General features: G+C 42.8%; 3 protein-coding genes across 3 annotated transcripts; 1 reads left to right on the top strand and 2 right to left on the bottom strand.

Annotated features, from left to right (window-relative positions):
* The first annotated feature begins 379 nt into the window (after positions 1–379).
* LOC115559881 (glutathione S-transferase A1-like) lies at positions 380–3248 on the top strand. The gene is given in 7 exon segments (XM_030379032.1): positions 380–898; positions 1023–1123; positions 1214–1265; positions 1519–1651; positions 1791–1932; positions 2241–2366; positions 2547–3248. Coding segments are annotated over 6 exon segments (681 nt in total). The 5' UTR covers positions 380–898; positions 1023–1036; the 3' UTR covers positions 2688–3248.
* tmem14a (transmembrane protein 14A) lies at positions 2880–4315 on the bottom strand. Its single transcript, XM_030379033.1, has 5 exons — positions 4179–4315; positions 3905–3987; positions 3682–3783; positions 3494–3581; positions 2880–3366 (listed from the first exon to the last, which is right to left on the bottom strand). Exons 2-5 carry the CDS (start codon positions 3978–3980, stop codon positions 3324–3326), a joined length of 309 nt encoding a protein of 102 aa, XP_030234893.1. The 5' UTR covers positions 3981–3987; positions 4179–4315; the 3' UTR covers positions 2880–3323.
* Positions 4316–4500: 185 nt separating this feature from the next.
* agpat5 (1-acylglycerol-3-phosphate O-acyltransferase 5 (lysophosphatidic acid acyltransferase, epsilon)) lies at positions 4501–13257 on the bottom strand. The gene is made up of 8 exons (XM_030379030.1): positions 12402–13257; positions 11555–11624; positions 11044–11159; positions 10775–10864; positions 10095–10185; positions 9347–9508; positions 8045–8168; positions 4501–6869 (listed from the first exon to the last, which is right to left on the bottom strand). Exons 1-8 carry the CDS (start codon positions 12618–12620, stop codon positions 6644–6646), a joined length of 1098 nt encoding a protein of 365 aa, XP_030234890.1. The 5' UTR covers positions 12621–13257; the 3' UTR covers positions 4501–6643.
* Between the last annotated feature and the right edge of the window lie 184 nt (positions 13258–13441).

Below are 13441 nucleotides of genomic sequence, written 5' to 3'. Positions count from 1 at the left end.
ATTAGTGACAGCAATTATAATTGAATGGCAGTTTTCCAAGTATTTTGGGCACAATAAAAGTCAAACTTTTTATACTGCGTAAGCATTAAGTCTGCCGAACACAAAGCCAGCTATACCGACTTTTCTTAGATATGCACATTTTCTTGATTTCTTCCGGCCTTATACTTAAAATGTATTCTTTAAATGAATGTTGCGTAAAAAAAATGAACGGCAGACTGCCACGTCTCATTTGGATATTTCTGAAGTCTTGGAGCTTGACTTCCCAACGGTTCCCCTACAAATGGGCCTTGAGCTTGTTTGGAGGTTCTAGCAGGGGAGCTGGTATGCCAACGATGCACCGGGATACGTGGGGATACGAGGGGATTCGGGATGGACATACATATGGAGCGGGGGGAGAAATGGGACACCCGCCTAGCCAGCCAGATCAGCCGAATCAACCATAGCGATCAATGGGGTGACAGATGTCGCTCCCAGATCGCCCTCACATCCGTAGGTGGCAAGCGAGGTGCGTGATTATATACATATTTGTGTGCATACTAGTTTCAGTCAAGGTGTCGCATTATGCTAATTACGTCTTGTATGTATTGTTGAGACAGATTTGTGATAATAAAATAAATATGGTCAGTTAATCAGAGTGGTATGTCTTATATGTCATGTCGTATTTATTCAAACGATACAAGTTAGTGTTATTATTTCCCACAATCCATCACACTGGTATGGACATTATCCTATTTGTCATCGGCCAGGAGAGGTCGACGTTTCCTCGACTGGTCCACCGCAAAGGTAGGACGTGGCCACTCTTGTCCTCAGTGGACAGCCTGGCCAACAGTTACATAACAAAGGAACTTTCTCACGCTTCCTTGTTTACGTTACCTCATTTTTTGCGAGTTGGTTCGAGGTTGGCATAATTACGTTTTTGTAGGCTCTAGCCTTTTTGTATTTTATAATATATGTTTTATATGCATATTTAAATGTGAATAATGTTAATAATGTTACATATTTCTGTTACAAATTGATTTAAGGTCTTGTAATAGTGATGTCTGGAAAGGTTGTGTTGCACTACTTCAATGGGAGAGGAAAAATGGAATCAATTCGTTGGCTTCTAACAGTTGCCGAAGTTGAGGTGAGTCCTAGCCTACATCTTTGACATGCGATTGGGACGCGGGACAAGTCTTACTAGTAAATAACATTTCTAACAATTCTATATTCACAGTTTGACGAAGTGCATTTAACAAGCCGCGACGACTACGAAAAACTTCTGGCTGGTAATTTAGATGCAAAATAATCTCAATACCTAATCTCGTCTAATTGTCTCTTGTGGTTGACAGTTCTAACCTTTGCACCATCCCTCATTCCCGCCCATTGGATATTTGTTCACTCACCTACTTGTTAAAAATTAATTTACCTCTGACCTACAATATCATATTTCTTTCATATTGTGCAGCCAATAGGACACCTATGATATTTCTGCTATTTGAGATGTTGGTTTGATGATATTTTCTCTTTGTTTCTTGGTAGATGGAGTGCTCATGTATGAACAGGTCCCAATGGTGGAAATTGATGGCATGCATCTTGTTCAGACAAAGGCAATCTTGAAGTACATTGCAGAAAAATACAATCTTAACGGAGAAGACATTAAAGAGCGGGCAATGTATGACATGAATACATATTATACATGTTCTTAATGCTGCAAGTCTTGTGATGTTTTTCTTTAAATAGCCATGCGATTTTGGTGCATGATTAGCAACAGTCAATATTACATGAATATCAATATTTGTTTTACTTTTCAGGATCAACATGTATTCTGAGGGGCTGATCGATCTCATGGAGATGATCATGTTTTGACCTCTCACACCGCCTGCAGATATGAAAACCAAGCTGGAAGGGATAGAAGCTAAAGCAGCAGGCCGCTACCTGCCAGTGTTTGAAAAGGTACCACAACTTCATGTAAATCATAAGAACAGAGGGGATGCTGCTTTTGAGGGGAAATGTTCGGTCGCTAACACATGACTTACGGGCTCGAAAAGCCCCCTAAGTTTCAGTCTGTCTTTCTTTGTTTATCTATTATCAACTAACTATGTCTTCAAAACTTCTTAAATAACAACTGATGTTATTAGCACAGTACAAGTGTGACGTTTTTAACCCCAAAAGAGGGAGTCATAATTGGCTTTAAAAATGATGTTAACACAACACAAAAAAACAGGTAACCCATACATTTGCATGTGTGATTTAACCTGCAGGCGGTCTCTGGTTCCATCTTCCTGGTGGGTGGACAGCTAAGCTGTGCAGATGTCCAGCTGATGGAGTGTTCCCTGATGTTAGAGGAGAGGTTCCCTGGCATTCTGGCTCAGTTCCCCAACATCAAGGTGCGGCTTACCCTCATGTTTCTAAGAAATGGCCATACATGCTTCTCCATTCATAACTATTGAGCAACCGGTCAATTGCAAATGTATTTCCTGCATTGCATCACCACCTAAAGGGTCAAATAAATCCAGTAATTATTCCGACATCATTGATTGTATATTGACTTATATATTTCCTTTCAGTCTTTCCAGGGCAGAATGTCAGAGAAACCAGCTATTCAGAGATTCCTTCAACCAGGCAGCAAGAGGAAGCCACTAAAAGAGGACGCTTATGTTAAAACCGTAATGGAGGTTTTTAATCTTAAATTACCCATCGCGTCATGAAAGGTACCCATTCCTTAAGCAGCTGGAATGCATTGATCATTTATCAAGTCTTACGTCGAGTAGTAATCAAAAAAATGATTATGGCTTCGGAAACCTGCCCAAAACTCTTTATTCACTCCAACCCAAACTCCCAAGGCTAACATCACTACAATATTTATGTTCTTTAATAGAAGGCCTAAAGAAGAGAATCAATGGATTTCTTACCTTTATTGCAGCCTTTATTAGTGACAGCAAAAGTAATTGAATGGCATTTTCCCAAATATTTTGGGCACACTAAAAGGCAAACGTTTAGTATTCTGCAAAAAGCATTAGGACATTACTGAAACACTGTTTTGTGGTGTCATCGCTCTTTCTAGAAGCTTGAAAATGTACAAACTTACATCTGGTTGGTTATTATACAGACATACATAACATAAGTGAGAATCACAGTTAGTTTAGATTTCATCCTATGTAACATTTGGACCATTACAATATTGATCTTGAAGTTGTGTCATGGAATGTAAGCTCATTTTATAAAATATTTATTTTCAAAGGGAATCATCTTTGGGAATGTTATGAATGTCACATAACCTGTGTCTATTTTTGTCAATAGACGCAAACTGTTATGGTCCAATCCCCAGTGTTTGGGTTTTAGTGTCACATCATAATCCTGAAGAGGATCCGCACAAACATTAACAAACTGTAAGAAAGCAGAGAGACAATAGTTAAAACAAGCAATACGTCAACATAACATGACTACCACAGTGTCTTTAAAACTGATCTATACTGCTGTACACTTAACAGGTAGTTTGTTGTTAGATTCTGACCTTAGTACTGCCATAAGACCAGCAGGCAATAGTTTTCCAGAGTTCTTAAACCTCATTCCCATCACAAGAGCGAGCACTCCCGAGGAAACTGAAGCAAAGAACGACAACAGTTTGTGCGCCGCCTGGATGGTAGACAACAAGTGACTACATTTCCTATGATTATGAATTGATAACAAGTATGAACTTACGCAAGGAGATTGAGGTGTCCCGTACATCCATTGATATTTTTAATGCGCCATAAGCAGAAAGTGCACCGAACACTAAGCCAGCTACCAAGGACATCACACTACCTACCAAAGACAGGGGGACAGGGTCATAGGATTACAATCCAAACCTTTACATGACATTAACGTTACACCATTACGTTATTGTTGATGTCTAACATGCGCTAAATGCTCAACTTTTGTCAACCTTTTCTTTTGTAGCCCATAAATCCGCCGAAAGCTATGGCTGCAGCATAGCCAAACCCGAGCCAGTCGATTGACATTTTAGAGCTGATGAACAGAAACAGGACAATAAGGTTATGGTTTAGTTTCTGTGATAATATGGGAGTGCACTTTGTCAACGGCCATCAAATAAAGCCACAACCAATGGCCACAAGAGGTCAATGGTCGCTTTAATTACTATTGCACTGGTTAATAGCTGGACGGCATGAACGAATGTCTCAAAAGTGTTTACGTCTTACCTTGAATTGAATCTTTAAGATAATAAATGTTCAGAGGACTTCAGAGACCACACGTTTTTTGAATCACTGCCTTCCTTGTGTGCGTATCATGCGAAACGCCTACGCTACTGCGCATGCTTGTTTTGACGACGTCAATGACGTCTAAATACTCCCAAAACATCCAAAACACAGTCGAGCCCATGGACTGGCATGCTATATTTATGTTTTCAGATTACCAAACCTCGAACCAGCCGGTTTGTGGCTAATAGTCACGTATTTTCTATATCACTAATCAAACACAAGACTCATTAGAAATCGCATAGGGCTACACTTTCATGAAAAACCATTTCAGATCTTTAATTCATGTGGCATCGAGCAAACTTATCAGTATAAATCAATAAGCAATGGCAAAGCGGAACTCCGCCCAAAACACTTTATTTCACTCCAACCCAAACTCCCAAGACTTACATCACTTAAAGGTTTCCATTCTTTATAGTAGGCCTCAAGAAGTGAATCAATGCACTTCCTTTAGGATAAAATAAGCCACTATGAACTGAAGACTATTTGACCAATATTCTATATCTTGTTGCAGTCCCAGTTTTCCAGCGTGAAGCCTCTATGCAGCCATTAGGTGAAATAACCCACTCGGGTCCCCTTGATGAGGGTGGGGACTCCCGACTAGAAGGCACGTATTGTGGAATCACTGGCATTGGAAGTACCTACATAGAATCCCCAGATTAAATAAAGTCTACGGTTGACACATTAAAAAAAAAAAAGGGCTATAAAATGGCTGGCAATGTTGTGTTTTTTTTGTTAAACAAAAGAGATTTCAAGTGAGGTATAGTTTAAAAAAACAACCTTGAACTCACATGTATGAATGACCCAAAGAGAAGATCCAACCCACAGAATAAGAAAGCCAATATGTAAAGTGACTAGTTGTACAATGGTTGGTTTCATTACAGTAAACAAGAACGGGCATACAGTGACTCTCACAATACAGCGATGTTTATAATACAGATGGCATTTTGTGCAAAGAAACATGAAGGTCTCGTACACTCAAGATGGCTTAGGATTTTTTTTTGCAAGGTCGATACTTTTGTTGAGCTGTACGTGATGGTTGAAAGCGTCACGTACGGTGTGTCTACACACACCCACTGTCATTTAGTAAATAGTCAAATAAAAATGTATGTGTGTGAGGTGATCAAAATGTGTAGCCGGTTATGTCAGCAGGAGAATGGACATTGGCAAAAAGAAGTACTCAAACAAGTATTACAAAAGGCATGGCTCAGATAAAAAAAGATAAAGAAAGAAAAGGACGTTTCAGCAATGGGTCATTTCCAATATAGAGCGATGTTTTACCTTGGCGGAATCATTATATTATTGATTTAAACACACATAAATAAACATGAGCTTATAACAGTACCTGTCCCAGCAATATAGTCACCATTCAAGGCAGCATCTTGGATTGGCTAACTCTCATACAATTCTTTCCAGGCAGTGGGAAAACAAACAGAACCAGGATTGCATTTCAACTTTGTTCACAGTTAACCATTCACCATTAAACTGCAAACAAACAAACAAACATCTAACAGAAGGTTTTTAAAGGGCTAGTAAAATGCAGAACCTAACATGTGTAACCAAAAGTGTAACCAGGTGACATTACTGTTGACGCCTTGAAACCCATCTATACACTTCAGATAAACACCTGGATTCAAAGAGCGGTACATTTGCGTATGAAGGAAAATGTTCCAATGTAGAGCATTGCTCCAAAATTAGCAAAGTGCATAACCCTCCTGACATGAAACTTGGCATCCATACGAGGTCGCATTATAAACAATATCAACGAGTTACATCCGTTCCCTGGGCGACAGAGCTGCTGCTAGGCTTTGAGGGAACAGCATCACACACACACACACACACACACACACACACACACACACACACACACACACACACACACACACACACACACACACACACACACACACACACACACACACACACACACACACACACACACACACGGGGGTAACCCTGGGTAATGTCTCATAAGTGCTTGGGAGAGCGTGCATGCAAAAATACATGAAAAATAATCTGGATCATTTCTGACGGATAATACTCTTAACGGAAGGTGGGAGAGAATTGTATTTTTGAGTTTGTGGCTGAGGTAAAGGATGGCATGTGAAACTAAACAAAACAACTAACTGATCCACCCATCACGATGGACCTGGAAGCTCAGGCGCCGTCTACCCTCCGCTCCCTCAGGCTGTGGTTGTCTAGGTTTAAAAAGGAAGACCAGCGGTTGGCTCCTCGTAACTCTCCCCCACCCCCCCCCCCCCCCCCAACTCTTGTCGCTGCACAAGAAAAAAACAAAAAAAACCACCCGGCAACACCTCCCCCGTTTATTGTGTGCGTCGCCGCGGTGGCGGCGATCATCCGGTGTAAACCGACACACGCGTGTCTGCGTGCGTGTTCCTGTGCGCTCCCTAGGGGCTGACGTTCACCCACAGCCACCCCAGGAGAGTGCCGTAGACCCAGGTCCTGACGTACAAGCTCCTGCCCGACTCGGTCAGGAGCAGCGGGACGGTGAGGCCCCCCAGGACCATCATGGAGGGGAGGGTCTTGGCGATGCTCAGCGCAGAGCGTCGCCCCTCCCCCGGGAAGCGGCTCCTCTGTTGGGCGTCGTCCGACTCGTAGAAGCTGGTCAGCAGTCTGCAAGGAGACAGAGGGCTCTGTGAGGAGGCTCAGCTCTTACACTGAGAGAGGGGGGGAGGGGGGGGGGTGCTAGAGGACCGACAGACACTGCATTCAGTCGGACACGAGCAGCGGGGATCAGCCGCTACCGAGGCTAACCACGGTTTGGAGGCGGGGTTTGGGAGTCGTAGGATTATCACGAACGTCGTTGTTGTTTGCTTATTTTAAATCAGGGAACTAATAAGAGCGAAGGCATTGATAAACTGCTGTTTCTTATGATTCTAAGCAGGGGTGTTCAAATGTTATTTTTGGTATTTTTTGTTTGGAAGTTTAATTAAGGAAATATTAGTCTTTCATTATTTGCTGTGCTGCTTAACACAATTATACTTGCATTTCCAAGGCTGGCTTCGTATCAGAAACTGTATCATCTAAACACCAGAGGCACTCATGATGCAGTATCATCAAATCTGCAAAACCTCATGCAGATGTAAAGTGTGTGCATTTAAAGTAAAGATCACCCAGGCACCAATAGAAAAATAATAAAATACATTTGTTCAAGAATTATTCTGCCTCTGCCTAGCATCTCAATAATGAATCTGTGAAAGACAGGATTCCGGCCTATCAACAAGGAGGTAAGTGATTTATTCAACCGATATCAGTGTTTATGCCTAAAGGTCAAAACGGATCAACATTTATTTTAAATCCATCACGAGAGAACTTAATTTTAGCACTCTAAACCACATGTGTAATTGGGGAGGGAAAATCGATTCTTGATTCAGAACATAGGGCCTCTTGTTCCAGTGTCCTGTCCAGTCGCCTGTGCGTTAGGAAAGGCGATGTGCTTAATTATGGCAGCCCAGTGTGTATTGTATTATTAAGATTCTGTCGTTTTTATATTATACAGTTATCTCAACTGATTGCAATAACGTAAAACACACAAAGCAAATCTAAGACGAAGGGGGAAAAAAAATTATCACGAAAAATATATGATCTGTGGAGGTTGTGAATAGATTCAAAATCGTAGAAGTTAAGAAATATTATGCGAATGTTTCCTCTGCCAAGATTCTCTCTCTCTCACCCCCCCAACGACTAATGCATCATTGGTTAAATCAAGCTCTTTGGGGGATGGGTCGTTTACACGTACGTACACGTTACACGGACTAATCAATTGACGGACATGAATGAAAACTCACCGGTCCTTGATCTCGAACCTCTCGTGGAGCCACCGGCGGAAGAACAGCGGCTCGAGGGGGACTTCCTTCATGGCCACCCGCTCAAAGTGGATGTGGACCCGGGGACATTCTTTACACAGGAATTCTGAAGGAAAACAGGCGAAGAAAAACATGAACGTGGGAACAAACAAACACAGGAAAATCCTTTCAGCCAGAAGGAATGACAAAAGGAGTGACAAATAAAAACATAGAGATACGGTCAAGTACGTTGTGCCGAATGAACAATGATTAAAGATGACATCGTCACTGACTTCAAAGAGGTAGATCTTTGGTTAATATACACAAAGATATTACCATTGACCCCAAATATGTTGGAGCTACAGGAAACAATCATTAACATTTTGGCAATAATTTAACGAAATCTGTATTTCAGAAGGTGTGGGATGGTAATTCATTGACAACCTGGAAGGTTAAATCATTAACCTTCATGTGAAAATCAGTGAGACAGTGAGAATATTCGTTTCTGTCGTAAAAACAGAATACGTTCGGAAAATATGTCCATCAACAGCAAATACATGGCAATTAAAATATGCCCTTTGTTTCACTTTGTTTATTCCGTTCGTGATGTTATTTGGATGCCAGACGCTAAACAACAAACAGTTAAGGAAACAGTACAATCACGTCGACAACAAGATCCGGAGGTACGAGATTAAATCCATGTTTTGCTTTCTGTTCCGTTTGCCGTGACACATATTGATTATTATTCAGCTGAATAACAGGATGTTTTTTTATAAATACACCTCAGGCATGTTGTTTGCAGAAAAACCCTCAGGTACAGGTGAACGGAATTAACTCAAACATAATATTTAACTGCAACTTTATACCGTTCTCTCTAACACAGGTGAAACCACGGATTGAATTGACTTCACATTAAAAAGGGTAGCTAAAAGTACGGTGCGGACGATATGAAGGTAAAGGAGGCAGACTGCAAGGGCTTAGCCGTCGGGAGGACCTGACACTGACCAAAAGCAACACCAGGAGCCAAAATGGACTGCATTAATATAGCGCTTCTATCCACAGCGCTTTACCGTATTGCCTGATATTGACCCAGTCATGCACACACCGACGTCCGACCATGCAAGGCGACAGCGAGCCCAGTCAGGGGAATCCGTGCCTTGCTGGAGCAGCCTGGGATCGAACTAGAAACCTTGCGGTCACCGACCAACGCGCTCAACCTCCTGAGCGACCGCCCTGGTCGTATGGCCTTCCAAGAGCAGAAGGCCGAAGCCGGGGAAGCGGTTATTAAATGAGCGGGTCACGCACCTGGCATGGTCGGGGCCGGTAGCCTGTGGCCCGCGGAGTCCAGCGTCCCCTCGTAGGCCACGGTGACGTCGTACACCGCGTCCAGGTGGTCCTTCATGGCCTCGATGGCCACATGAGAGGCCTTCATCCTGGGGGTCAGAGTGTGCTTCAGGAGAGCCAGCCCTGATACCGGGGGAACAACAAGGCCACACATGAACCTCTGAATGGAGGAGACGTGGAATATTGAGTGAACTAATGGCCCCCTGCTCACTTATTTCATATTAGTGCCCCTTTGCTCGTGCGGCTTACTGAGGGATTAACAAGAGCAGGTATTTATTCATTGCTCTGATCAGGGAAAGATTACTGTGCCCGTACGTCCTGTCGGAATAGGGCTTCACGTTTCAGGATCTTATCATGCCAAAAAGTTACATTTGTTTGATCAAGCAAACAAGCATTAACTTTCAGTTTTTTTTACCTCACAATCCTTTAAATAACCATCTAAATTTGACGGACTGGATGCATGCTTTAAAGTATGCTGCTTAACGTTTGGTAAAACGCCCGTAATCAATTGCCTTGTCGGCCAAGATCTGTCCCTAGGATATATTTGAGGTGCGAGAGAAAATGATTATTGAAGTTACATCAATGAATGAAAGTATGAATCAAATGGAACTCGTCCTTGGCTTTTGATGTGGCGCTGAACCAACTCTTAATGGACGTTTGAGTGAATTACATAAAGGGTGGAAGAGTCAGTTCTTCCAAATCTGCGTACCTTCTTTAGAAGCAAATTCCTGACTGGAAGAAATTACATTCTTGAGCTCCGGATTATAGCGGGTTCCTTCCGGAAAGATGACAAGATACATCTGCAGAGCAAAATACAGAAGAGTAAACTGAAATGATCCTCAGATGTTGCTGAATGCTCAGATGTTACTTAGTGTGTGTTTGTCTATTTATAAAATACAAAAAAGATTAGACTGCACTTTCTGAGGTTCTGCTGAGTGTAGTGAAGAGAAAGGAAACCAAAAGACTCTGACAGTGTTAAATCATCAAATAAGAATTGATACAAAGCTGACATCTTTCAGCTTCGGTGTTAATATTTGTGCCTCATCCTAAAACTTGTGTTGAGTCCCAACACCTATCGAACATGGGGTTGGGGGGTAGGTGCCATATGTGTGTGAACCAGTCCATGCAGCTTTACAGCAGCATGCTATAAAAGCACACCCACACATACAAACGTGGGAACATGGAGGAAGTAGCAAGGGTCAACCATGTCTCGATGACATGATAAAGAATATATCCTGTCTGGTCCTTCCTCATAAAAAGCGATAATGAGAGGGGACCGTTTGACTTTAATGTTTATTGTATTACGTTTAACCTTAGGCAAACGGTTATTCCAGCGAATCAAACAGACATAAATCCGCCCTTCCACGGAGGGGAAGAGGGACCACTTACTGGTGTTCCTGCTTCGGCCTGCGTTAGCAGCTTCTTCTTCATCGCCTGCTCCTCAAACTTTGCACTTCGCTTGACGTACACACCTCCATGCTGGGAACAGAGACACACACACACACACACACACACACACACACACACACACACACACACACACACACACACACACACACACACACGTTGCTTAGAGACGTATTTCATTCAGACGTGGAAAGGAGCATGATTCGATTGCGATTGATTCGGAGGAAAGGCTAGACGCAGGGTCCTCTTACCTGGGAAAAATACCACCCGTACAGTGGGAGCCACTTCAGCCCGTCTTTCAGGACGTACCTCACGTGGCCAAGGGCACCCTGTCTGATGGCCAGCATGTCGGCAATGATCCAGTCCGCTGGAAAGTAGGATACGAATGCTCAAGATTAACGGCCGGGCAATAATTCAATATTATAATATTGTTGTTGTGGTTTGTCGTCTTTGAGTGGTATTGTGTGGTCATGAGATCCTCTTATCCTGGTACATAGTTCCTTGATTAATCACTATGACAGGATGTGCCTTGGGAAGTGATCAGCTTCCCAAGGCACAGATCAGGAAGTGAAGAGCTCCGGAAGGACATTATCATATCAGATAGATAGCATCGTTTTGTGAAACAACGTGTTTAAATTTTCAGGAACCTCGAAGTCGACTGTTAGGACAAAGGTTACTTCGAATATTACCATTTTGGTTTGATTATTCTGATACAGACGTGTTCATCCAGGCATGTTATTGAATAGGAAACTTTTTGTTTACCTGTACACTGGTGATTTGACAGGTAGACAACATTTTCCTTCTTCTTTGGTATATCTCCGTATATTACAATCTAGGAGAAAACAGGAAGAAGATTGACAAAGGTCTATTGTGGCTGCGGGCTAAAGCACTACTGCAAGTGTACATTGATTAGAGCCTTATAAGGCTAGGTTGAGGAACATGATGGCTTTGTAAATACACCACAATGTATTTGCATGTTATAACCCTACCCTTGTGTCCAATAAACTGTAGGGAAGGTGTTACACAAAAAAGAGGAAGCAATTTCTAATTATTTTTTGTTTTTTATAATTGCCAAGCGTGTGTAGGCTTGTAAATGCTGACAAACGTTTCTACTCTACACCTGCTTAGCTTGCACCTTAAAACGTAGTCAGTGCTACTGGCCAGGTTTGCTCTACGTTTGACAAATTCACACAGACGAGCTCATAAATCATGACCCAAAGAAAAAGGTTCAAAATGTACATGAGACAAATGCAGAACTAGTGTGCAGCACAGAGCAAATCTCTGTATATGGCGATAGTTATCTTATAAGGAACCTTTTTCAACAGCACAACACATACACTGGGTGTGCCAGTCAAAGCCGACAAGAATGCAGGCATTCTGCTGGCCATCCGATTTATCAAGTTCAGAGAGGCGTCAACATTTACCTTCTGTATCGTTTCATTGTATTTGATTTGTTCTAGCAACTGTGGGCCAAGATGATAACACGAAAACATGATTGCGGAACAAAGCACTTGGGTCAAAGCGGGCACTTTTGTGCACTCCTGTTCTCTAAGTCTCCAAAGTAGCAAGCAACAGTCAAGGACGACTATACATGAGGAAATGTACCCACCTCCACTCCCGTGTAGTTCTCAAAGAAAAAGAGGACCATGCTCTGGTAGACGCAGTAGAGGCGATCGTCCAGTTTGTGGTAAAGTCTTAGGGGTAACACCGTGGAACACAAGCGCCATACCCACCACGACAGGAGGTACGCCGGGGCTGTGCCCAGCATGACAGTGGCAGGGAACCAATACCGCAGCGAGTATGTATGTACAATGAAGGACAGCAGCATCGTGAATCCTGGCTCCACTCAAAACAGCCCTATCAATTATTAGAAATAATTAAATATCGTATAATCCCTGCGATTACAGTGGGGGGGGTTCGCGTTCCCGACCACACTTGACCTACTTAGACCACAGCACCTGTCTTTGGGGACAAGCGTGGGAAAGTGAGGGCAAACTGATGCAAAAAGTGCTGGTAGGGCTAGCTAGCTATTGCCACTCTTAACCTTGTGCACTGGTCCGCGGAGAAGTGAGATTTAAACCGCGACCAGTAGAGTGCACAACACGGAACAACTACAAACAGTGTGATCTTCACCTAACGCGAGATTTACCCAACCACATTTCACAGCCAAACTCCTGGAAACGACCTTAATGCACTCTGCAGCATGCTAGCCCTGAAGATGTTAGCGAACACGTTGTTTGTTCGGTAGTTTCATATCCAACGCTGGGCTGGATGCAGTGTCTCCCGAGACGGGCATGGAACTTGGTAGCAAAAAAAAAAAAGATGACGCTATTTAAAATAAGATGTAGCTATATGGCTCGACATATTCTCTAGCATTGCTACCCTGCGCTTCATTGACAGGCTAGCTCCTTTCACACACACTATCCCTGTAACGTAAATGTCAAACACACTCTCTGCCAGACGCATGCTATGACACGCGTAACGTCCTCAACGCCGATTGGTCGAGAGCAGAGGTTCAGATTAGTGCTGATGCCTGTGGTCTGCCTCTGCTTCACTGCTGCCACTACGTGCCTGGGTATGTTTACACTCAGAGTACCAACAAATCAATTCAAACTGTGGTCTTATTACCTCCTGTGTGTTTTCTTCATC

This window comes from Gadus morhua, chromosome 15 (genome assembly GCF_902167405.1).
Source record: "Gadus morhua chromosome 15, gadMor3.0, whole genome shotgun sequence".
In the NCBI taxonomy this organism is placed as follows: Eukaryota; Metazoa; Chordata; class Actinopteri; order Gadiformes; family Gadidae; genus Gadus; species Gadus morhua.
This window is presented reverse-complemented; position numbering and strand designations above follow the sequence as displayed.

Coding starts and splice junctions, on each gene's coding strand:
- agpat5 (XM_030379030.1), bottom strand. CDS start 12,620: ATGCTGCTGTCCTTCATTGTACATACATACTCGCTGCGGTATTGGTTC. Junction 11,625..12,401: donor AGAACTACACGGGAGTGGAG/GTGGGTACATTT, acceptor GTTTTCTCCTAG/ATTGTAATATACGGAGATAT. Junction 10,865..11,043: donor ACGGGTGGTATTTTTCCCAG/GTAAGAGGACCC, acceptor CTCTGTTCCCAG/CATGGAGGTGTGTACGTCAA.
- tmem14a (XM_030379033.1), bottom strand. CDS start 3,980: ATGTCAATCGACTGGCTCGGGTTTGGCTATGCTGCAGCCATAGCTTTC. Junction 3,784..3,904: donor TATGGGCTACAAAAGAAAAG/GTTGACAAAAGT, acceptor TGTCTTTGGTAG/GTAGTGTGATGTCCTTGGTA. Junction 3,367..3,493: donor GGTCTTATGGCAGTACTAAG/GTCAGAATCTAA, acceptor GCTTTCTTACAG/TTTGTTAATGTTTGTGCGGA.